This window comes from Lissotriton vulgaris, chromosome 2_1, assembly GCF_964263255.1.
Source record: "Lissotriton vulgaris chromosome 2_1, aLisVul1.2, whole genome shotgun sequence".
Classification (NCBI taxonomy): Eukaryota; Metazoa; Chordata; class Amphibia; order Caudata; family Salamandridae; genus Lissotriton; species Lissotriton vulgaris.
Window position 1 is genome coordinate 1088859656 of NC_141687.1, and position 26872 is coordinate 1088886527.

The 26872-nt window shown below is 41.6% G+C and overlaps 1 protein-coding gene across 1 annotated transcript in view; it reads right to left on the reverse strand.

Annotated features, from left to right (window-relative positions):
• Positions 1-2836: 2836 nt before the first annotated feature.
• The window catches only part of LOC147731638 (indolethylamine N-methyltransferase-like), a 31214-nt gene continuing 7178 nt past the window's right edge, over positions 2837-26872 (reverse strand). The window contains exons 2-3 of the mRNA XM_086958778.1: positions 14159-14366; positions 2837-4813 (exon numbers count right to left, since the gene is read on the reverse strand). Of these exons, the coding sequence (XP_086814904.1) occupies positions 4378-4813; positions 14159-14366 (644 nt within the window). The 3' untranslated portion in view covers positions 2837-4377. The remainder of the gene's footprint in view (positions 4814-14158; positions 14367-26872) is intronic.

Genomic DNA, 26872 nt, shown 5'->3' on the forward strand with positions numbered 1-26872 from the left:
AATGCAGAAGGTGTGCACTTGCCCCAGTTTGCAGAGACATTGTAGGACACTGTCCACATCCTGCTAGAAAATATATGTGAGGTGATATGTCTAAAACAATGCAAAACTACCTAAATAAATAAATATAGATCATAGCAATACTGAGTAATATATTAAGTAACTGCAATGCATTACATAAAAAAGAATACTGTACTAACATTTGGTAGTTAAGTCACCATTTTCTTTATTGCTTAACAATTTGTTGGCAAATATGATTTCTTATAATCTATTTGGTAACGTGACAAGGCAAAACGCAGAGCACATACATATGTTATGACTGAGGATATACATTCCCCTTTTTTCCTCCTTATTCAACGCAATTAAAGATACAAACTTTAAAGTCTACAAACGTTTTTACCTTGGCCAGTTTCATTCTACATTATTGAAAGTAGCTTAGAGAGCAAAATACTAATTGAAAAGATGTGGAGTCTTTACTATTTTGATACCTTAGAAGATCCAAATTCTGTCATATTCACACTTCTTTATATTGTATCTGATTCCCTCCTAACATTCAGACACATAATACTGCAAGTTTTACCTTTAGTCATATTCAAGCTTCAATTGATGAAAATATTAACAGAAATGTACATATTTGAAGAATTTCTTCCTGCAAAATTGCAGAAAGGAATTATAAAGTCATACTTCTATAGTGAGCACACCTTTGTAAAGAGCGACATCTCATTCATTAATGTGATTATTTGGTGAAATTTAATGATATTGGATTGAAATATATTTTGTAGCTAATGATCTAATGCTCTTAAGGCTAGAAGGATTGATTGAAGGGGCTGCTGTTCAAAGGACCTATTTTCCATTGGCATGACATCAAGTGAGAGTGCGATAGCATAAGAAAATGTGAACCTGAACATCTGTATGCATGTGCAAAACAGCAGTGCAGTGAACATGTAAGCAATTTTTGCTATTACAAAAATAGCAGCAGCCAGGGACAACAAATGTTATCAAAAACATTATCATCAAGAGAATTATCTCTGCCTCAGTAGCATCACTGGATATTCAATGGAATCATTGCATTTTGTAAGTTATCTGCAGTAACAATGGATTAGATCTATTGACATCTTGGCACCTTGTTCCAAAGAGCAGCAGAACTTCTCCACTTCTGAAGAGGACTTTATCATGATACAAACATAATGATTTTGTTTATTCATTTATCTTTTCTAACTTTTAGTTAGCATAAGGAAGAGTTACTCGGTTGGCTATTGCAAGACACACAGAAAGGGGAATGGCTGGATAAGCTGGTACCAGACTGCAGAGAGGAGTTGGAAAGAGGAAAGAAATGTTGAGGATGGTGTGACCCACTGGTGTGGAGTCTTCAGAGAATGAGGGGGGATATCTATCATTTTATGAGGAATTCATTAAATTAGAAGCTCTACCGCTAAGAAAATTACTGCTTTTGACCAATTAAATTGTATGTTTTTTCATATTTTACTAGTCTCTTCTTAGAGGAGTCCGTTGCTTAGTGTTAATATTCTACTTGATTTAGATTTTCCCTGAGAATTTAGTGTTATTCATAGTTACTGAGGGGCATATTATCAAGGGGGTTTATCTCCGCTTTTTTGGCTTTAAAAGCCAAGAAAGCGGATATAAAATTATCTCCCTATTACCTAGCTGCCGCTAACACCAGTTAGCGACAGCTAGTAGGAGATAGCGACCATCTTGGGCTCACTTTGCATGTCAGAGAAATTTATCACTAATGACATGCAAAGTGGGCGTGCCAAGATGTTAGTGACTGGAAACAGTCGCTAACATCGCTATCTCCTATTACCAACTTTTGGAGATATTCGCGCTAAGCGCGTATATCTCCAAAAGCTAACACCTGCCCCTGAGCAGTTCTTATCCAATGGGAGGGGGATAACATGGCTAAGAGCATTAGCTCGGTAATGCATGAATATCGCTGACTTTTCAGCGATATTCATGCATTGCGGCCGATTTTTATCGCATTTGCGATAAACCTTGGTAATACCAAGGTTTATCTGCGATAAAAGTCGGCGCAGGTCGGCGATAAGTTTTTGTCTCTAACCAAGCAATAGCGATAATTATCGCTATTGCTTGGTAATATGCCCCTATGTTTTTATCCATTCAACCGGTTTTGCAGTTTGTAGTGATGCGAGGGTCGCTTTAATGGTTGGCATTATTGTGAATGAATTTTTTAATATTACACAGTTCTACACTCCTTGGAAAATAGTAGGAAACGTATCAAGTATTTTTTTAGTGACATTATTTTAGTGTTCTCTAATGTATCAAAGGAGTTAGAGGGTGCGCCATGCAAGGTAAATGCATATCACGTTTTCCATACGAAGTAATGACTATGGGACCGATTCACAGAACTAACGTAAGACAAAATCCTAAACTTACTACCATTTTGGTATTCACGTAAGGCACTTACTCATTTTGGTATTCACAGAAGTTAGGAGTCCTAACTTTAGGACTCCTAAATGCCTTCTGTGAATACCGAAAGTCTTAAAATTGGGATTTTTCTTAGTTTAGTAGTAGTAAAGTCAGGACTCCTAACTTTAGGACTCCTAAATGCCTTCTGTGAATACCCAAAGTCTTAAAATTAGAATTTTTCTCAGTATAGTAGTAGTAAAGTTAGAAAAATGCTAATTTTAAGACTTTCGGTATTCACAGAAGGTATTTAGGAGTCCTAACTTTACTACTACTAAACTGAGAAAAATCCCAATTTTAAGGCTTTCGGTATTCACAGAAGGCATTTAGGAGTCATAAAGTTAGGAGTCCTAACTTTACTACTACTAAACTGAGGAAAATCCCAATTTTAAGGCTTTCGGTATTCACAGAAGGCATTTAGGAGTCATAAAGTTAGGAGTCCTAACTTTACTACTACTAAACTGAGAAAAATCCTAATTTTAAGACTTTCAGTATTCACAGAAGGCATTTAGGAGTCCTAAAGTTAGGACTCCTAACTTCTGTGAATACCGAAATGAGTAAGTGCCTTCTGTGAATACCAAAATGAGTAAGTGCCTTCTGTGAATACCAAATTGGTAGTAAGTTTAGGATTTTTTCTTAAGTTAGTTCTGTGAATCCGGCCCGCAATAAATGATTCCAGTTTTGATAAATTAACATCATGTAGCTTACATGACACTCTGGAGTCATCAAGGCCCTCATGGGTTATTTTCTGACCCATACAGTCTAAACTTAGGCAAGAATTTTGAACAGCTCAAGGCAAAAAGAACAAGGTCCAGAGATCCTGTCTCTGGATATTGATTCCAATGTGGTTACGTGATGGTGGAGAAACTATGCTCGAAACTCTGGACCTTTCCAGCCTCGTATTGGTAAATGTAACATGAAGTATTTGAGCATGTGTTCCTCCCTTGAAGGTTGTCAATTACAGCCAGTAGGATGATTCCTTTTAAAGGCAAAGAACGACTGTAATATGATGTTTGTATAAGAAAGATTGCTTTTTATTGGCATCAGCATTTTTAAAAATTCCATCATACCAAGTTTCGCTCTTTTTAGGAGAGCACGAATATTGAACAATGATGGACCAGTAGACCAACAATAAACAATTTATTCCATGCACTGTGATCTACTTTACATACTTATTAATATGATTATTATGAGCTGCTAGGGTGAATTGGGTATTGCAATAAACAATAAAAATGGCTGTCCTTTTCCCCCCATGGTGCTGGAGGTGGCTGGCAGGGGCCAGACTGTCCCTCTGCCCGCTGTGCATTCCCCTCCCAGGCATTGCTTTTATGTTGTGCAGATATATATGCATCCGACAAAAACCGGTCTGGTAAGTCCAGACCCAGCATTGTGAGTCCGAAAACACCAGACCACTCGTAGCGTGGCATACCAATATCCCACGGAGATATCAGAACGCCAGACCCACCCGCAGGTGATATGCGCAGCTCTAGTTTTCACTTATGTGTAACCTTGTCCACACCGGTTTAAGGGGTTGTTAGAAATGAATGCAAGAAATGCAACTCCTCACATGATGGTTTTCCTCACATGTGTTTACTCAGTTTTGCAAGTGGTCGGTCGCGGTCACGCTGATGAGTCCCAAACTGGAATCGAAACACATCCAAGATTGTTTAAATTATTTGAGAGGTGTATTTCTTTACCTGATGACATGAAAATTATTGTAGAACAGATTTAGGTGGACCATATTCTAGTGCCTTGCCTCTCTTTCTGTTTGTTATTTGATTAGGGGCAGAAACACCCGATTAAGCTTTGAGGGGGAAGGGGCAGATGTAGGACTGTTATAGAGGAAGCACTTCTTTAGCACATTGCATTGTGTAAGCCGATCATCTGGACTCTTTTCTGACACATGAGTATTTGAAATCTCTAGCCATAATCAAACAACTAAACGCTGCCTTTTTTTCTTGCAACACAGACAAACAACGTTTTGAAGTCGGAGTAGCGAGTATCAGAAGGATCCTTTCTATTCATGGAAGAAACCTCGGTAATTTCACAGCCTACTTCATCAAGAGCTTTCCTCAAAAACGGCTCCTCGAGGGCAAAGCACGGGACCGTCTGTTGGCCAACTTTATAAAAGGACATACCAAGAGCTGCATATATAACTAAATGCCCTCCGTCTTTTATATAACCAATAACCTTTCTCAGATTCTTGACACAGGTCTCCTTATCAGTCGCTGAGATTTCCAAAACCCCATAAAGGATCACACAGTCTGCAGCCGGTAAAACCACGGGATGAAATGGGTTGCTTTTGGTCAAATCGAATGTCAGGCACTGCTTGATCGTTGCTCGTAGGGTTCGCTCCAAGTCTGCGTATTTTTCCCTGTTGAAGCAAAAGGAACAACACAGCAAGCAACTTATTTTTTTGTATTGGAATAGGTAATACTAAAGGGCATCAACATGTACAGTATGCACAGTTTGGGGCAAATGTACAAGCCCCTATAGCAAACACACAAGGTCACTTTTACCCACGTTGTGGTGGCGATAGGGGCTGCGCCTTATGTACAAGGCAGCGTTAAGTCACTTCACGTGGCTTAACACTGCCTTGTACATAAGGCACGCTTTGGTTAGTGTAAAAGGGGCGTGCAGTGGGTGTTGTGGTCGGCGTTCCACCGCAACACCCATTCATTGTGACGCTGCCCCCTATGTACAAGGGTGGCGTACATAGGAGGCAGTGCCGAAATTAAGACCAGGAAAACCCTGGTCTTAAAATGGCGAAACGGGGAGAAATGCTTTATTTCTCTTCGTTTTTGCTTTTTCCATGTGTGTTGCCTTGTGCCACACACATGGAAAAAGCAAAATGCCATGGTTTGTTTATGTACAGGAGGGTGTCCCTTCCTGCGCATAAACAAACCTTTGAAAAAAATTCCATTTTGTCTCTCTCACAAGTGATGCATGAAGCAGCAGACATGAAAGTGACAGAATTGCATTTTAGGACTATGTGCAGGAATGGACACCTTCCTACACATAAATAATCCTCCCCTGCACGCAGACACCCTTGCAATGTGGTGCAAGGGTGACTGCGTTGGCGCTAAGTTGCTAACCTTAGCGTCATCGCAGGGGGAAACGCAAGGCTGCACCACATTCTTGTAAATATGGTGCAACCTTGCGTTTCAGAAGTGGCAGAGCGTGTCATTAGGCCAAGGAGTCTAACGACACACTCCGCCACTTCCTTGTACATATGTTTTGTTTAAATATGTCAGAAGGTGTCTGAATTAGCACTGATGACTTTACAAGACATAGATTGAAAAGTCATTAGTCATTGTTTAATCACATAAAAATAATTGTATTTATTTTCCTAACAAATAAAAGTAAGGGTATTGTGCAGGCAAAGTATTGTTTATCTCTCCCAAGGAAAACTGCCATTTGTCAGGTCAAACCCTGGTAGCAGTCACATTTTCTCCCATTAGGGACAATCTAACAACCCCCTGGATGGTGGCTGCACAGGCAGTCATATAGTAATGCTTGCTCAAAAGCCATGCCCCCTGTCAGATACAGTATCTTATAGAGCTGAGCTTCATATTTTTATGAATAAATGTATATAAACGGAACAGGAAAGAGAGCACAGATATTGAAAGGTAAGGATTTACTTTCAGTTCAGTGAAAGTGGCATCAGCCAGATGTTGAATTAGTGCTGATCGTTGCCGTGTTTAGTGGCAAATGGATATTGAGAGAATCAGGGGGCATATTACCAACAACTAGCGATAATTATCCCTATGTTGGTTTAGCGGCGATATTTTTATCGCCGAGCTGCGGCGATTTTTATCGCTTAGGAACCTTGCTATTATCAAGGTTTATCTCCTAAGCGATAAAAATCGGCCGAAATGCATGAATATCGCTGAAAAGTCAGCGATATTCATGCATTACTGAGCTAATGCTCTTAGCCATGTTATCCACCTACCATTGGATAACATGGCTAAGAACTGCTCAGGGGCAGGTGTTCGCATTTGGAGATATTCGCGCTTAGCGCGAATATCTCCAAAAGCTGGTAATAGGAGATAGCGATGTTAGCGACTGTTTCTAGTCGCTAACATCTTGGCACGCCCACTTTGCATGTCATTAGTGATAAATATCACTGGCATGCAAAGCGGGGCCCAAGATGGTCGCTATCTCCCACTAGCTGTCACTAACTGGTGTTAGCGACAGCTAGGTAATAGGGAGATAATTTTATCTCCGCTTTCTTGGCTTTTAAAGCCAAAAAAGCGGAGATAAACCCCCTTGATAATATGCCCCCAGGTTCTTTGCTGGCGGAAATAGGAGCAGGAGTTCAGTAACTAATGTGATTGTGATTACAGAAATGAATAAGAAAAGAAAGATGAGTAGCAGATAGTCTTGGTTTCTTTATGTTGTTGTATGGCACAGCAGGGCCATCCAGCGTTGACTGAATTTAAGGTAGTCAATCATTTGGTCATGTTAGCCAGAGGTTATGAGAGAGAATATCATGAATATTTAATTATTATTATCAAATATAAGGGAGAATATCGAGGGAACATGAGTGACCTATTAAATAATCAAGTTTAATACCCTCTGGCACAAGTGGCAGATGTTCAGAGAAGTCTCAGGATTTTGAACCAAATATGTAAGAGTTTGAAAGAGAGCGATGAGAGAGGAGTGCCACTGATGCCTAATGAGGACAAGGTTTGTAATACTCAGAATTAATCTGCTGGTCCAAAAGATAGAGAACCAATAAACAGCAAAAAACAAATGGGTGTGTGTGTCAGGCCAAAGTGAAAGATTTAAACTTTGGAGAAGCAACAGCCCCTGTGGAGTGACATTTGTAAAACTTGAAACAAAGGTGTTTGAAGTGGAATTGTCTCAGATGTTTCAAGATTTAAAATAATGATCAATATTATAGCCAGTGGCAGCTCGCATCGGTAATGCTGTGATGCGGTTCGGCAGGGCAGGACGGGTTGGGTGGGGTAGTAGTGGAGTCCGACATATGACAGCAGATATTTATTTATTTATTTATTTACGTTCACCTTTGCCGTCATATGTCGGACTCCACTACCCCCCCCACCCAGCCCCGCTCCCGCTCCGTCTCACTGTCCCACAGCTTTGCCTCTGCGAGCCGCCACTGATTGTGCTCTTACTCATGGTCACTCTCCATTGTGGCAGTCAAGGTGCCCGACTTACAGGGAGATGAAGTGCTTCACATTGATTTAGCAGGGAAGTGAGGTGGGAATGTCAGGAATGGAACATAGGATTCAAAATTGAAAACCTAATCACTGGACCTCATATCCTCCTAATATGGTAGTAGGTTATGATTTGCACCACATTCATATTACTGGCAACCTTGAGCTCAAAGAATTGTTAGTACTCAGCCAATGGGCAAATGATAGAGTGATGGCATCTCCAGCCAGCTCTTTAGAAGATTCCAGACTATGAAGAATGTTGCAGTAAGAATCCTCCTGGACCTCCCCAAATGAGCCCACATCGCCCGCACCTGAGAGACCTCCAATGGTACTCCATCCAGAAGAAATGCAGGTTCAAGATCCTCATGCACGCCTACAAAGCCATCCACAACCTAGGAAAGGCCTACATCAAACATCAACTGAATGGCATTTTTCCTTGTTCGGAAAGTAAAGGGGAAACATTATTTAGTAATAATTTAGGCAGCCTCAATTGGTACCACTACCAATGAATGTTTTTGGACCACGGATTACATACATTTTTGTGGCTTAAAGCGTGGAGTAGAACTACTGCTTAGAGTAAAAAATTTTAATTTCTTGTGCATTGTACATTAGAAGTCAGAAAGATTGAGAATTTGAGGTATGGCATGTTTGAGATGAAGAAATTATGAATTGATTCTGTACTCCAAGATGATTATGATACTCTAGTTAACCAAAGTATGTTGATCAGCGTGCTGAGCTCCTTTGATGCCTGCCCAGCATGTGGAATAACGAATGGAGAATGGCCAAGTCCCAGAGGCAACTTGGACTGGAGAGTGTACAGCCTTAAAGACGATATGTCAACAATTTGAATGAATTATGTTTGACCAGCTTGTCGCAGTTTTGTTCAAGAGTGTATTTTTACTCTTATTTTTCCTTAATGCTTTTATATGTGTATTTGTAACACAATTAAGTCGTACATTTCAAATTAAACAAAAATATTTCAAACAATACATTTTACAATCAAAAATGGCCGCTTTAAGGTAGTGGGCTGTTTTTTTGTCTGATACCAAATTGAGTTTCCATGTGGGTGAAAACAGGGCAGCAGTGTTTTTTTGTCTCACAATTGTTTGAAACACTAGGGGCCTCATTTATGAAAAGTGATGCATCGCTGCATGAAAACAGCGATGCTTCACTTTTCACTGTGCCCTCCTTGCGACACCAATGATGCGTCATATTTACAGTATGACGCATCATGTCGCAAGGAGTTACAGATACATCAGTATTTCTGACGTATCTGTATGGCGCAAAAGTGACGCATTGCTGAAGTGTGTCACAAAAGGGACGCAACTCCAGCAATGTGTCCTTTCACATGGAGCCTGCGTCAATCTTACGCCTGCTGTGAGGCAGGTGTAAGAAATTGCCGCATTTGTGTCCTAGAAGTGGTGCAGTGAAATGTTATAGATTTCACTGCGTCACTTCTATGAACCATTCTTGCGTCAGAACACCCCCCCTGCATACATTATACCTGGCGTAGGTATAATGTTGCGCAGCGGTTTACAAAGTGACACATCTACCTAGATGCGTCACTTTGTAAATATGGCACATTTTTTATGCTGCTGGAGCGTCACAAAAAGTGACGCACCGGCGGCGTAAAAATTACGCACTGCCTCATAAATTATGCTCTTAGTGATGTGAGCACAATTCAGTCGTAAATGTGCTTAACCATTCTGCTGGCATGCTCTAAGGACCCGCTAAAAGGCTAGGACGTGGTGTATGCACTGGTTGTTCTATGCACTGTGGTCAAAAGGTGATTACAACTATATGTTCCTTTGTAAAATGACACGTGGTTCACAGTTGACATTCGGTATTGGTTGCCAAAGAATGTTGGTTACTTGTTGCGTTTAATCCATGTTGTACTTAAAACTGTTCATTTTCTAAAGGTTATGCCCCTGACGAAGGGACCATCAGCCCTGGGGAGAGCCTGAGAAATTGTAATTCAGAGGTGGGAAGGAGTGTTATCATTTCGCAAGTGCTTTGGACAGATTTGGATGCTTTATTTTCAATTGTTGTACTTCAAGATTTGTGGGCTGAATATAAGATGATAGTACAGTGGGAAGCCCTTCAGTATAAGCATTCACCAGTTGTTCTGGAGAAAGTAATCAGGTTTTCAAGAATTCCAAAAGAAAGGTTCCCCAGAAACAAGGAAATCGGTAAAAGATCATGAGAGAGAGGCAAGATTCAGGTGAATCAGTAAATACATATTATGAGAAATTGATGAAGATTTACAGTCAGTTTAGAGAGTTGAAGACCCTACAAAAGAAGGCGTATCTGCATTCATTTTGGCTTTTGTGTTGACTCTGCACCTGGTAATTAAGTTACATATATTCAGCAAATTGTGATGTATTAGCAGGCCCAATAGTTGGATTAGATTTTAGCTAATACGAAGTATTGTAGTAATTGTTGCGATGCTAAAAAGAAGGTGACAAAGGAGAAATTAATTGAGGCACAAAGGGGCATATTATCAAGGGAGTTTATCTCCGCTTTTTTGGCTTTAAAAGCAAAGAAAGCGGAGATAAAATTATCTCCCTATTACCTAGCTATCGCTAACACCAGTTAGCGACAGCTAGTAGGAGATAGCGACCATCTTGGGCCCCACTTTGCATGTCAGTGATATTTATCACTAATGACATGCAAAGTGGGCGTGCCAAGATGTTAGCGACTGGAAACAGTCGCTAACATCGCTATCTCCTATTACCAACTTTCGGAGATATTCGCGCTAAGCGCGAATATCTCCAAAAGCTAACACCGGCCCTGAGCAGTTCTTAGCCATGTTATCCAATGGGAGGTGGATAACATGGCTAAGAGCATTAGCTCGGTAATGCATGAATATCACGGACTTTTCAGCGATATTCATGCATTGTGGCCGATTTTTATCGCATTTGCGATAAACCTTGGTAATACCAAGGTTTATCTGTGATAAAAATCGCCGCAGCTCAGCGGTAAATTTTTGTCTCTAACCAAGCAATAGCGATAATTATCGCTATTGCTTGGTAATATGCCCCAAAGTTCTTTAAAAAATGATGGCCAAGGTGAGTTTTGAGCACCTGGCTATGGTTTTAATACTGGTATGAAAGGAGTTAATACACAAGGCAATGGTGCACAATTAGTGTAAGGTGGAAATGGTGGTACTCATGGCAGACGTAGAGGTTTTATGAACAACATGCCTAATCAAATTATGAAAAATGCATGGATGAGAAATGGCCTTCGCGACAGCTGTGGGAAAAATGGTCACTGCAAATTAGGTTTTAGAATTAATCCAAAGTGATTTACAAATTTAGGGCCGATTCCGATGTTGGATGGACCAGAGCCCGCCTAACAACGGTCAGGAATTGGAACCGAACGACCTCTTGTCATCGGTTTCACACCTGAAAGTAGGATGCAACCGAACTCTGTTGGTTCGCAATCCTATACTTAACAATGGGAGCATGCATTCCGGACGGAATGCATGCTCACATCGTTAAGTCCAGAGGTGCAGTTCATTCCTGCACCCAGGGGCAGCACCACTAGGTGCCTGCCACTGGGTGCAGGGTTCAACAGGGGTGCATCATCGGTGCCCCCTAGGCCACTATTCGGTGGCCTCCACCCATGGGGGCCCTGCTGGGAGTTCTAAAGACAGTTTTTCAATGCCTTTCTGTGTCAGAAAGGCCTGCGCAGAAAGGAAGTGGGAAACTGCCATCTGCCATGGACTCGAGTACGATGACGGATTTGGATAGCCATTCTGAATTGGTTTCTCCGGAATGAATAAGCTGCCGAAATTGGTATTTAGGGTCCCATTGCAGGCCCCCCTTCACTCAGGGCCCTCTGAATCAGGCTCGTCTGGGTAGCCAAGGTACCCCCCTTTCCAACCATGTACAGTGTAGCAGGCACTATGGGGTGCCCGCAACAGGGTGCGCGATTATCCCCAACCACCCCTTTCGTCAATGGGAGCCTGTGCTCTCGTCCGATCACTGGCTCCCATTGAAGTCAATCGGAGCCCGACTGAATCGTATCTGGAGGCATTCGGATGCATCGTACTCGCTAGGTCGGACTCCACCAATTCGAGTCATTCGGAAAGCATTTCGAACCTATTCGGTCAGAATGCCTTCCGAACAAGATAGGAATCGGCACCTAAATATGTGACTTTCAAACTAGAAAAAGCATCAATTAAAAACAGAATTGACCAAAAGCTCTGGTCCCTATAATTGACGTGCTGTGGACCCCAATGCAACTCCAAATGCTGCACTAATAATGAATGTAGTCCTGAGAAGTAGGCTATCTCCTCTTCTTCCTTCTTTCACTCCTTCCCCACCAAGCCTGACCATCACTTAAATCTTGAAACAAGCGCCTTCTCTTTTTGAAAACAAAAATGTGCTCTAGCATGTTGCCCCCATTTTTGCATTGCCATGGAAAGGTTCCATCTACCCTATTGCAAGCAAGGAACATGATCCCTTCTGTTCACTTTCTAAAGTCAAACATTCATATATGTGGTGCAAAGGGCCCCTCAGCTCCCTGGCCAAAGTGCCACTGGACCTGCTTCACTAATGATAGCTACTGCCTTGGTAAGCAAGCTGTCTCTGCACTGTTTTAACAACATGAGGTCTCAACCCTTCCCTCTCCTTCCTATCTCTCATCATCCCTCTCCCCTATTCACTAAGATGCCCAAATCAAGTTGTCTCCTCTGCTTTATTTTGCCCCTGCCTTAAGCCATACCTCTGAGGCCCAAAGCAACACTGTCACAACAAATATGCTCCAGGCTTCTAATGTAAATGAAGCACTAACAATACCTACAGCTCAGCGAAGCAGGCTATCTACTCTACCCACTCCATTGGGCCATCACTTCTAGGCCAGATGACCAAAGCTGGCTTTCTGTTGATTTCTGTAAAAAGCAGCAACACAAAACACGTCTTAGACCATAGCCCCCCCGCCCCCACTGATTGGGCCCTGTTCTGTGCACAGTAATGGTGACTTGGGCTGTAATGCTAGCAAGGGACATGCACCTAAATGTCCTTTTTCATAGTAAGACAGCCTTACTCAGGATTCAGTGTCCACTCGCTGAATATAGTGAGGTAGGACTCCTGTGCGTTGAAGCAGAAAGAAGGATAGTGCACTAAAGAAGACACCTGCCTTCTCAACAGAGTGCATGCTACTTCAAACACATGTAAATGTGTGCTGCTGGAGTCTCTTGATGCTTCATGATGAAGAATACATTTTGTTTTTAAGATGTATTAAAAGTGTCCATTAAAAAGAGAGCATTCTTTTAATGGACACATACAATATTTGCACTACAGTCTGATTGCTTATTTCTGTCATGTATGTTTTAAGGCACATGTTTCACCTTAAACACTATTATATAGTAGCCTTTTTATACTGTGTACTACAATTTAAGAAAAATGACATTCACAGTGCTTTCTGTCACTTGCTGAGACCTCATAGCACTTGAACCTGTCTCTGCACTCACTGGCCCTGCCCATGGTACTTAGTAGTACAGATTACACAATCTTTTTATGCACTCAAGTGTTGCATGGTCCAGCTTCCAAGATATCTTTGTTTACAAGTAACTGCAGACTCATTTATTTTAATTGTCTGAAAGTCTGACATGATCCAGTCTATAGTACCAATGTTGGGCCCTTAATATATTAAAGTAACACTTCGCCAAGATGAAGAATTGCATTCTAGACAGTAAATTGGTAGGATAAGAGCAGGTAGTGAGTAAACAGATTTGTGCCACTTAAAGTGTCAAAGGAATTACAATAGGTACACATCAACTCCCAGGAAAAAGCAATGGTAATTCCTTGGCCAGCAGATGAACGAACTGTATGACTGGTCCTGAAAATATAAACGCTCCACTTGTGAGAACTAGAGAAAAGTTTGCTATGTTACAAGTCTATATGCTAAGAAACTATGGGCTTGATTTAGAGTTTGGCAGAAAGAGTACTCCATGATGAACATGTCAGACACCATGCCTGCCAAATCATTGGTTATCCTATCTCATTTACACATGGTTGGACCTAAAGTGTTCCATCAACTGTTGGCTCCATCTGCAGAATCCTTCCACCGACAGGGAAAGGATAGGGACATTACACTGCCCACCCTATCTAGATTAGCCCAGGTAATGTCTTTGCTTCTGTCCAAACTGGCAGTGAGGGATATAAAAAAATGATGAACACCACACCCTGGAAGAAGGCTCAAACAATATGTGGGTCATTAGTAAACTCCCATAGTTTGTTTCAGAAAAATAAAAGCTTTTGAAAAGCTCAGTGCATTGCCATCAAAATGGACAGCTGCTGTCTACCAGACTTTTTGTACATTGAAAGGAATCCATGTGATGGCGGTTCCTTTGAACATACAGAGATGGCTGCTGGGCTGGTGGTTAATCCTAAATTTGACACATGGTGGAGAGAAGGTTCTCTGTCACTCTGATGGAGTACAACCTGTCAAATTCTAATTCAGGCTATAAGAATTTATATTTCATAACAGAATATACAATTTAAGTAAAAGGCTGTTGTATCCATACATACACATTGCCTTCCAGGGTACAAAAGCTTTTTATGACTGGATTCCAGTTAAATGCATCTGGCTTATTCTGCAGCCATGTCTTGCATTCTTCTACATCATTCTCACTGGGGGTTGCCACGTAGATCTCTTTGAAGTGTTCACAGGCTGGCATGACTTGCAAGAATGTCGCACCCAATGCAAAGCTGATCAGGACTTCCCCTTTTATGCCACCTGTTATCAGAAAAAATAACATCATCATCATCATCATCAGTTAGCAATTGGAATGAGATGAAGAGTTATGCCTCTTATCAGTTAAGCATGTTTTGTACCTGATTTAAAAATTATAAATAGGAATGTGAGTACATGGAGAATATGTTATGTATTGGTCTCCTGTGCCTTCCATGTATTTCTAACTCCTCCTTTAGGCATTATTACGTAGGTAAAATATTGTTCATGTCACTGATGGGCGACTGGTTGCTTATCTAACAAGAGAAGTAGACTAGAAGTCTAAGCAATAAGGCATACTGCTATTGGTGAGATGCTCCTTCAAGTTATGGACATGTACTGTTAAATTCAAGGAAATTTGGTTTGCACCATCTGGGTCCAGCCTGAAACCTGCTGAGAGGGAGTAGCAAATATGTTTTCCATATCTCAGCTGCCCAACCTCTTCTTCTCCCTTTGCACAAATGTAAGTGCCCCATTAGGGACAGATCACCCTGAAACATTCCAGGGAGGAGCTGTGGTGAATGAGACTTTTTATTGGACGGTTTCATGAAGTGTTCCACAAGTGACATCATTGTGCCTAAGGACTGAACAAGAGATTCAAAGACTGGGCAACAAGGAGCTTATGACAAAATGCAGCTCATAATCTTAGAATTCATTTAAAACAAAGCAATAACATTTTTGGGTCAAGCTTCCTTTTACCATAACATCCTTTATTTTAACGTTTTTTATGCTCAATAAGGAGCTAGCTCACATTACACATATATCAAAATTGTGACTTTTTAATTGAAAATAAATATTTATCATAATAATCTCAAGGTCTTTTGGCTCAGCAGATCTTCCGTGGTGCAAAATATAAATTAATTTTGAGCTTTCATTTGTCTAAAATAACTGAATGGAGGTACACCAAATCACAAAGAAAATAAGTTTCCTAGACCAGGATCTAGCTTTCTGACAAATTTGACGTGATTTCATTCATCCATTTTGACTAAAGCTGTGTCTACTTTTGCTATGTAAAATTGCATGGGCGAAATGTGTTATGAGACATCACATTTTTTACAGCCCTCGTTTGACAGATCACCCCGAAAAAATCCGGGAAGGAGCTGAGGTGGATGCGACCAAAAAATCCATTGCCTAACTATAACTAGCCAGTGGCGACCACCACTGGTAATATAGTTGCACATTAATTATCTATTTTTTATGTGGTGGGGACCCGCGGCCCCTATCCCAGAGATGGTTTCAGGCCCTGGGGACCACGTCTGTGGCCAAATTTAATAAAAATGGCCGGGGTCTCAATCAATGTTCCCTCTACTTTTTTTCCTCTGCGTGCGGCAGTATAAGGTCCCTGTGCGCTGCAGCCAAGGCTATGTGCGCCAAGAACCCTACCGCATGTGTGGGTGCTGCGCCAATTATTAGTGCAAATATCACTCAAACATTTGCATAATAAAGAGAAAAGACAGTTATTTCTACACATACAGCACCACTTAAGGCAGGTTTGCAACATACAACAAAAATTAAAAAGGATACAGTATTCAAAAGCATTTTCTCCATTGAAGGTCTTTTAAAGTAGCAATGTGCCCCTTACTATAATTTGTCAAATGTGAATGCTACATCCCTGAGAGGTGTCTGTATTATTTAAGATAACATCACAATGGAATCTGTAAAAATGTGTTGTTGTTACCTATCCTTAGCCAACCACAGAACATTCCTTATATGCGTTTTATCTCCTGCTGCATTTCCTCCATTCCTTTCGCAGTCCTGCCAAGTACCATGCATCAGGCTTAGACTAATGCATTTTAGTGTGGTGCTCCGGAGGAGGAAGAAAAGCATAAAAGGAAGAGAGCAAGAGGAGCACATAGGGGGAGTGTTTAAATGTAAGAAAAACACAGGAAGGAGAAAGCAGCATGGAACAGTTGGGATGGCAAAGAAAAGCACAAGAGGGACAGAGAGCATCACTGAGAGCAAGAGTGTTTTGCAGATGGAGAAACAGACAGAGAGGAAAGCAACACGGAGCAGGGAAGCATACAAGGGAAAGAGCAACATGGAGTGCAGGAGGTAGTGCCTCGGTGACTCTGTTTCAAAATGTGCTTTTTAATTTTATTAATAAATCTAGCACACCACAGTGGTGCAGGTCCATCTACCTCATACCTTGATTTTGCTCGCGAGAAAGTGTCACTCATAATACACTGAAATTAAGAAAAGGTGTTGCGTAGCAATCAGAAACCTTGGTAGCTATGCATTTGTTAATAAAGCGTGGCCGATTGTGCGCCTTTTTGAAAGTTTTTATGTTAATTTTAGCGCCCTTCTTGCCTACACATAGCACTGCAATTATCTTGAATACTTTAAAAAAGGCACTTAATTTACACCGCTCTATCAATAGGTTGACCGTAGCTCACAGATTTGTCAGGGTAGTCCCAGTTTTTCACCACATGCCCCAGTAGATTTCAGTAAATTTGGCTCATGTCCTCCTTTTTAGATTGGGTTGACTAAAAACAGTGGGAGGTCCCCACCAGGAGCAGCCTCCTTCCGGCTCAGCCCTTCCACACCAACTGATTCTTTCTTCCACACCAACCCTCTCAACATTCTGATGACATCACCATAAGCTGAGCAGCAAGGCAAGGGCAACAATAGAGAGAATGCATTAATCACTTGCTAGATTATAACAGACCCCACCTTCATCAAAATTGTAAAAATACAGGCATACAAGATCATAGTACATACATGCAATATAACCAACAATTAATAAATGTGTGAAGGTGGACATACACACAAACAACATTTCACACAAATAATGGATGTATGCAAGGTGATAATACACACAGGCGACTTGTCTAAGAGCTTTAAGAATAACATCAATCTTTGAGAATATCATCAAATACTACATCAAACACCACCTCCCAATCCCATCCACAAAAGATGAGAAAAACATATGTGTTCCAATCTTTAACAATCACACACCCATCCCATCTAGGAAACCTTCTATTGCACACACTTGCAGGACTAGGGACACAATATATTCCCACTACTGCACACCTGCAGGAACACTCCGCAGGACTAGGGACAAACCACTGTCTGCTTTGCGTGCAATGGACAGCAAGTATTTTAGGCATTGGGAAATCTTAATTACACAAACATCAGAAACACGTGCTTCGCCTATCTTATAGCAGAAAACCATAACCCCTGAATATTTAGTATCCAGTGGGTATAGACTACTCAGTCTGTTAGTTAAAGGAAATCCGACGGCGGGCCAGTAACTGTTTGACCACCGATGTCCACCTAGTTAACAATGTTATTTAATAAAGCGCTCCAAAATGAGTGTTGCTTAACAACACATGGATTACTCAATCAGTGAAAAACAAGTTCTGGAGGCCGAGAGTAACCGTGCACAGTGTAATTACAGGGCTTTCCAGGTAGTGACAGTACAGTCACCTCATTCAGCCCAGCCGCTGTTATATGTAACTTGCAGGGTCAGCCTCGAAGCTAAAGGTTAATGGGTTATTAATGTTTTATTAAAATCAACATCATGTTAGTAGTAGTCCTGAATTCTATCTGAGTGGCCGACGATTGTGGTCTGTTCTTCAGCATGGCACCGCACCGGACGCATATCTCTGCAGCGATGATCCAAGTCACTGATTGGATTATCACTGCCCTGGAACAGGAGCGCAGGGCGGGAGGGGTCGGGGAGCCTAGGGGAGCTGGGCACTTCCCTCGGGGGCTAGAGGGGTGTTTAGTGTCACCAGAGTCCCATGCAAGTAGAGACTGCACCCCACCACCTGCACGTGTGAAGTGCGCTAACGTTCAGTAACACATGCACGTCACACGCTCGTCCATGTTGGAGGACACTTCAGCCACCAACTCTTCCTGTGCTCGCGCCCTGAAGTGGACTGCGTGGGCGTTTTACAAGTCTATAAATAAACGGAGAGGTGCCGGCACTTGATTACCACTTACTTATGGCGGAGTGACCTCTCACCTGTCCTTCTTACACCCCTCCTATGAGGCAGCCCCTCTGCCGCCACCCCCTAAGAGGCAAGTCTGGAGCTGAGCTCTCAAGGCTCACGGGGAAAATAGCCATGCACCCCTTGGGGAAACATTATGACACCCGCAAACATCCAGGAAATGCAAATCCTTATTCGCTACGGTGACGTAGGTGTGGAAGGCGCTATACAAGTTCATGCTGAAAACATACACTAAGGGCGCTTTCTATGAGCTGCCAGGATCCCAGGATTGTACAGGCAAGTTGTGGGGTAGGACCACTGTACTTTCATCGAACTTGGTCGGGAGGACAGTTAGGTCGGTCCACCCATGTGCTCTCTCTTTGACCTCTCCCGCCCCAGCCAGTGAATTAGCACTACTGTGTGGCTTCAGGTTTTCCCGACCCTACACAGTGGGGTAGAGCATGGCATGCGGAGCTCAAGGCGACGGGAAGGGGGCGAACAATGTGATACTCCCACAGGGGTCAGAGGGTCCCCAACCCAGGTGGGGGAGAGGCATATTTAGCCCCAGTCAATGAATATCTCTGTGAGGCTTTTGTTAACAGAATACGGCAGATTGTGTGCCTTTTTTGCGAGTGTTCATGTTAATTGCAGCTCTCGACATGCTTACACTCGGGGCTGAATTTAGCATGAAAACTTTCAAAAAGGCACTCAAACTGCAGCGCTCTGTTAAGAAAAGGCAAGCAGCAAGGCCAACAGCACCACGTGTGCTTTCACAATCACTAATGTATGTTAATTATTGTGAAATCACTCGTTGTGCTTTTAGACTTGCTGCATGACTTTTCTAAAGACAGCGCAGAGGGGGGGCAGATTGTCTGCTTTCCTTCAAGTATTCATGTTAATCGCAGTGCTCACCATGCTTCAACACAGCGCTGCGATTAACATGAATACTTGTCTCTCCTGGTTTGTGCGCGCTTCAAAGAGGACACTGCGCGGCCAGATTCACCCAGGTGGGGGCGCGCGCATGCGCGCAGGTTAAAGGGAACAGTGGTCTCAATACCCCCTCCCCTATCCTCATTGACCCCAGGGACATTATCTCCTGGGGCCAATGCTTACATTTTTGGGAGAGGGCACATAGCCCCCTCTGCAAGCCATACACTAGCACTGGGGACCTCATACTCAGGGGCCCACTGTGATCAGTGTCCTGGAGACCCCATCCCCTGAAAGACTGCAGTCCCTTTCACAGGAAAGTGTGGGTATACCCTTCTAGCACTCTCCCTGGCAGGGAAAGCATTTTTGCTTCCATCTTAGCTGGAGGTCAGAAAAATGCTGCTCCTGTCCGGCCAAAGGGAAGCGACTGAGCCAGCTCCCAAAAGCACCACAATGGGGGCTGTTTAGGGAGCCTCCAAGTGATTAAGAGTTATATTTTGAAAATCCTGGAGGTACCCCTAGAAGGAGCATGAGCACCACCAAGCATTTTTTTACTATTCTGAGGGCCACTGGGAGGGCAACAAGCTCACAGCCATGCAAAAAAAGTTAATCTTCTGTGTCGTGGAATTCAAGACCTCAGGACAGCCTACTATATTTTTTAAAGTATAACGAGCGGGGCAGTAGGTTCTTCAGCTGGATTGCAAGGGCCCCTTGTGATTGGTTCTACGACTGCTCTTTATGACTGAAAATATGTTAAAAAGAGAATCATAGACAAGTTTAATATTTTTATTTAAAAAATGCTTTATTGAATATGTTGTTACAATCACTTGTAGTAAGCATTGCTATGTGTGAATTTATAAAATACACATTTGATTATAGTTATCGGGGAATTTTTGACAAATCAATTAAGGCTGCTGTACATATGTTGATCTGCTGATCCCTTAATAAAGCCAATAGGTCCACTGTTATTTATGTTTCAGTGTAATGACCTTTTGACAAATCCAGTAGGTCTGCTTCACTTAAAATGACACCATTTATCACCTTTTGAGAGGAGGGTTGCCAGGTCCTGCTCCCAAACCCATGCATGGCCAATGGCAATGAGCTGTGGAGGGTTTGGCACAACCAAGGGGGTTTGGTGCAGGCCTGGCCATAGGGGGTTGGCCACCCACGGCGTTGGGTGCTGGTAAAGGAGTGCAGGGCCTTCACCCAACCCCACACCATGCTTTACAGCTTACTTTAAATTAAAAAAACAAAAATTCACAAAAAAAAACCAAAGGTCAAAGGGACATTGTAAATATGTGTAAATGTCGGTTTGCAGGTGCCAAGCGTGTGCCTAGCTTACAGGGCAGTGTGCCTACTCGCTACCACCCCCCTCCCGAGATCCATGGTGCTTGTAATCTGAGCGCCCCCTAATAAACTCGGTTCCATTCAAACACGAAGGAATCTTAGAACAGTGTTTTTCATTTTTTCACACTGGCAACCCAAGGCTAGGGTGGGCCTTAGTGCGCTCATACCACCGGGGTTTGACATTATGTATTCATCCTTTTTAATTCACTGGTCCTGACGAATGCCTGATATACCATTTCACATAGGCTGAAACATGTTGACCACACACTAGGATAATCCTGGACTTGTAATTTGGTCCCTTATCCTACACTTCTAGTTTTTACCCTTGTCCAATTGCCAAAATGAATACATTCTTTTTTTGACTCAATTGTGCCATTTTAATATTCACTTGATTGTTTCACTTCACACTCACAAAAAAAATCAGCTCCGCAGTAACCCGGCGTTGCAGCACACCAGGGTGGCATTCGGCCACTCCTGGTGGGGCCCGATGATGAAGCATGTCACCAACCAGGTTGGTGAGTGAGGGCTTTAAAAACAACCCAAAAAGGTTTCTTTTGCAGTCAATGTAGACTGTGAGCTTGACTCCTTGCTCACTCTCTTTTCTGTAGCCATTTTCTATTGTTGCGCTCCTTTGTTGTTATTTTGGAATCTCGCCTGAGGGGAATAGGAGCGTTTCTTGTTTCCCTTCCTCTCTTGTTGTTACAAGTCAAGTTAAATGTCAGTTAAAACATGCTGTTTTAAATTTAAAAACCAGAGAAATTCATCAATTGTAGTTACCCCAAGTAACTATAATTCAGGCTTTCAAGTAATTATAATTTGCGCCCTTGCCATAAAACTGCTAATTACCTCACATCTTACTTCACTCATGACATGCTCTATGACATCATTGATAATATCACTACAACATCTGAAATTACATAATTGATGACAACTCTGTGCATAGCGGTCACCACTAGATAGATAGATAGATAGATAGATAGATAGATAGATAGATAGATAGATAGATAGATAGATAGATAGATAGATAGATAGATAGATAGATAGATACCGTATTTTCCGGCGTATAAGACGACTTTTTAACCCCTTAAAATGTTCTGGAAAGTCGGGGGTCGTCTTATACGCCGGATGCTAAATTTGAAGGAATGTTTTCATGTGTTTTTACATAGCGCAGACTACACCCGAAGGTGTCAGACTGCTTCTGCATTATATAAAAATGGGCTGATGTGAGCAACAATAACAATGGACAAATTACAAAAGCAAACATTAAGTTACATGGATCAAAAGTGACAATAGCGAGCAACCAAAATACATGAGGTAGCAATCGGTACATTCCTGGAGAAAAAGTGATAAGTGTGCAGGTTACAAAAGCATACAAAGCATACAAAGTACGAGCCAAAATAAAATAAAATACATTCTCAAAATGGCTATGCAGGACTGCGTTGGACTGCACTGGGCACTGGAAGTGGGGGTAGTCTTATACGGCGAGTATAGCACGAAACCTACATTTTATTAAGCAAAGTAGGGGGTCGTCTTATACGCCGGGTCGTCTTATACGTCGGAAAATACGGTAGATAGATAGATAGATAGATAGATAGATAGATAGATAGATAGATAGATAGATAGATAGATAGATAGATAGATAGATAGATAGATAGATAGATAGATAGATAGATAGATAGATAGATAGATAGATAGATAGATAGATAGATAGATAGATAGATAGATAGATAGTCCCTACTAAATGGTGGCCAGGGCATGTCAGTTAGAGGGTCCCCTCTGGGATAGCAGGACTAGTTGTGCCATACTGGGTGGGACATGAGTAAAACAAGACTCCAAGCCCACGATGTGCAGGCTGGAAGAGCAGTTTAAAAGCTTCACCATCTTGGCATTTAAAGCAGTGGCGAAGCCAGACTTCCCCCCGGTTCTTGTATAAGTCATCCCTATGGCAGGCTTAGTGAGTTCTAAGGCAGGGTGCACATACCTTATGGAAAGAACATGTACTTTACATGTTCAGATAATTAAATCGGTCATTTTCGCTTTTGCGCCCGTTTTCGGGCGAAAAGCGGCAATAATTTTATCGCCTTATCAGCAAAGACACAAGATTCCAGTCCATAGAAATTGTCTTCCACGAGCACCCGCAGACAATATTTTTTTCAAATCTTATATTTTCAGTGATATGACCACCGAAGGCCCTGATTTTATATTAAAAACAGAGCTTTGACTAAACCATTTCCCGTTGAAAGACAATATTTCTCTTCATGTGTTCCCATATTTAGATTGTCACGCACTTTGGTGCTCACTTTCCCTATATGATAAAGAACAGTAGATGTTTCAGCACCCAGGCTAATGTGCTGCATAGCTAAATACATATAAGGTCTCAAAGGCGAGACCGATTACTTTGCAAATGCTTGTTTTTGTTTGAGGCACTGGTGGACTGTGGCTGCCCCTTAAAACCGTTTGACAGTGAGGCTGTCATTTCACTTTTTTTTTCAAGGTCATTTATTTTGCATGCGCTCCTGGGTGTTTTATATTTCCAATTTACAGCTACTGCTATCACCGTTTACAAATGTGGTGTCCAATATCAGCGTGCCCTGCCTTCTGCCGCTGGTGAATATAGGAGTGTAAACCCCTGTAGTGGAAGACGCACAGCTTATTTTGAAATGTTCTTCTGATTGGTACTTTGTAGCGTGCTTCAGGGGTATCACTCTTTGATCAGTGAGTGTAATGAATTGAAAATGCAGGTAGCGTCCCCTAGATTAGGGGGCATCCCCCTGAGCACAGCTAAGAACTCTCAATTGGTTGAGTGAGGAGATCTAGGTTGCAGTGATTGGTGTTAACAAGTAATGACAAATCTTCTGAGACTTTATATCATGATGAAGATATTATTCTTGTATCAATATTTCTCCCTTCATATCTGATACAGGTGCTTTAAAGTTGAATGGTTGAATAATCACATCTTTTAAAACGAGTCTCCCGATGCATTTCGGACAATGATATAGCCCTTCATCAGGGGAGAGTGTCTACTAAATGAACAATGCAAAGAAAACATGAGGAGACCACTCCTTGAAAAAAGATGGTGAACATTGGACCCACCACAGTGATGGGTTACGTATCTGTGGTAGACAGTTGTGATAATATCCAGCGAAGAATGATGTTGTTAAACAGATGGTAAAAATAAAGGATTGAACAAGATCAAGCTTTTGTGAAGGATTGAAACTCAAGATGACAAAGCAGATTAAAGGATCGTCCCGAATTCCACCAGTAATGCAATCGCAGAAAAGTGTGGGTGAGAAAAAAATAGATGAGAATATGTGACACTTTGTGTCTAAATGAAATTAAATGGCTGATAGTGTGATGAAATAAGTGATGTGTGCAAGGAGGATAGTGCCCCAAGGTTGGAGAATTATTTACGATATGTTAGGTTGGGGACAGCGATTAAGTGCAATCCATCAAAACTAAAATAAAATAGACTGTGTGTTGTCTCGTTATCAACAGGTCAATCAAAATGCATGCCAGCGTGTTACTGAACAACATAGATAGTGTTAGGTTACCAGAGATGCGGTGTGGATATACAAACAATTCCAAGAACATTCAAATTCCAGAATTTAACATATTGTAGCAAATTTGTATGCATATACACGAATCAATGAACGGTGAAATATGAATGGTTAAAAAGAAATTCTTAATTCGAAGAGTATCCGTTCTTATTCTAAAAGCCGTTCATAGGTCACTATAAATAACAGGAGAATTCCATCCGGTCATTAAGACCGTGCGGTTTCAATTAATTCAGAAGTTTAATCCAATAATTTTCTCTCTGTAAGAGATGTTTGTTATTGTCTCTTCCTTCTGTTTTCTTGATCGTTTCCAAAATAAGGAATTGTAATTGGCTGATGTTATGATGGTTATCCATAAAATGCCCTGCTACCACTGAATTAGGGTTCCTGGTCCGTATGTTGCTCTTATGTTCGTGGATTCTTATTTTAATTTTCCTCCCAGTTTTGCCTACGTATGCCAAGCCGCACTGGCACTATAACATGTATATGACGTTGGCGGTGTCACAATGCCCATTGACTCGGAGTTTGATATCGGTGCCCTTCATAGAATGGCTTATGGTGGCTCCTTTGATGATGTTGTTGCAGTTGCTGCAATTATGGCAAGGTACAGTTCCTTTATAGTTGCATTGTGTGATATCCTTGGGTCTAGGAGTTATGAGTTCTTTCAGGTGTTTCCTTCTGGTATTGGCAAAGATGGGTTTGTTCTTGAATATACCTTTGAAGGCCGGTTCCAAGGGTAGTCTGGGCCAATGCCTTAAGTTGTTATTTTTGTATTGTTGGCTCAGGGTGGAAAATTTGGACACCACAACTGTGCGAGATTCTTTGGGCCTTTGGGTCTAAACATGGCTACAACGAAATATCTAGTCTAACCGAACTCAGAGCTGACATTTTGCATTTGCTGAAGAAGACGCTGATAAAATGTATGCTCTGATACAAGAAGATACCGCTCCGCCATCTACTTCTCGCAATAAAGACAGCTGCTTCAGACAACTTTTATACTTAACGAAGAGAGAAAAAAAATCAACACCTGCACGCCAGCACACTAATCAATTATCATTGTGCGCAAAGGATTCCCAGGGGTTTACGGATTCCCCTAAAACCTCTGCTATGCAAAAACAATCCCAAATTTGTGGAAAAATGGTACGCTATTTTAAATAAATGTTTCCTTGACCTCATACTCTTAATTATTGAAGAACTGTCTAAGATTCTAGAGGACCTATTCAAAGAGATCTCCCACACAAAATCAGAAATGATACATTTCATGACAACTGATGAAATGGCAAAACCCTTAGAAGATATCAATGGTCAATTGGAAATATATACTAAAGAGATCAAAGACAGAAAAAATCGCAAATACAAACGAGATACGATTGACTACAAGTTAGGAGAGGTATATTGATGGGCTGAGGTATACGCCAGACAAAGACAGAATAAACCTTACAGTCAACATACAGAAACAGATACTTCTTCATCTGAGAGCGATTCCAGACGCAAACCAACTGCACCTAACTTGGAAAAACCATAAACTAGCACAGACTCCTTACAAACATCCAATGTTCCTTTTTTAGAAGAAGGTACCACAGAAAAGGACGACCCAAGAATAGGCAAAGGAAAAAGAAGGGGAAAAAGAAATCAGGAATCCCCCAACCATGAGCAAACAACTCAAGGGGAAGAGGACGCCAATAACTTAGTCATAAACATCTCATCCATGCACCTAGATGCCACTGAAATCAAAGTTTTTCAAAAAGGCACCTCCTTTGTGCCCACAAGTATTACCAACAATCTAAAGCTAGAAATTAGTCTATTTAAACTGATGAGGAATATATGCCTCACACATTTTTTTACAACGTTTTGTCTGAACGACTTCCTGATGAACCAGATCATCTACTGGTATTAAGTTCCAACAGCACATATCTGGCTCCTGTAAGCCATATGAATTTGGATTGCTTTGAGAACTCAGTCAAGCTGGACATTCAGAAATTCAATTTCATGCACAGTTCTAAACACCGCAACCTAACAAAGCATGGACTCAACATCTTAAATCATTTTTCAGAAAATCCAGACATAATTTGCCACAACGTAGACAAGGGTGGTGCCCTAGTAATAATAGATTCTAAATGTTATCGGGAAAAAGTAGAAAAACACGTTGCTGACAAGGACATGTATTGCGTACTGGAATACAACCCCACTGAACATTTTGCTAACATCCTTAAAATACTGATTAAGAAAGCAATAGACAATGGAGTTATCAACGCCAAGACGAGTAAGTTACTCACGCCTCACAATCATAAAACCCAATTTCTGTATATGCTTTCCAAAGTGCACAAGAACAGACAACATCCACCGTTTCGACCAATAGTATCAACTAGAGGAAGCATACATGAACCTGTTGGAAAACCTTTGGATAAATACTTGCAACCTTTTGTCATCACTATGAATACATATATCAGAGACACCATAGATTTTCTTTCCAAAATAAACAATATTACATTGAACAAGGATTATGAAATATGGCTCTGCACAGCTGATGTCAATTCACTATACACCTCCATTCCGCACAACCTCGGAATTGAAGCCATGGAAGAAACATTATTACAATCCGATCTGGATCCTGAATTTCAAGTATTCCTGATGGAAATACTACAATTTACACTATATAAGAGCTATTTCAGATGGACCGACCAATGTTACCTACAAATAATGGGTACATTGATGGGTAATTGTGCCGCCCCTTCATATGCGAATATCTTCA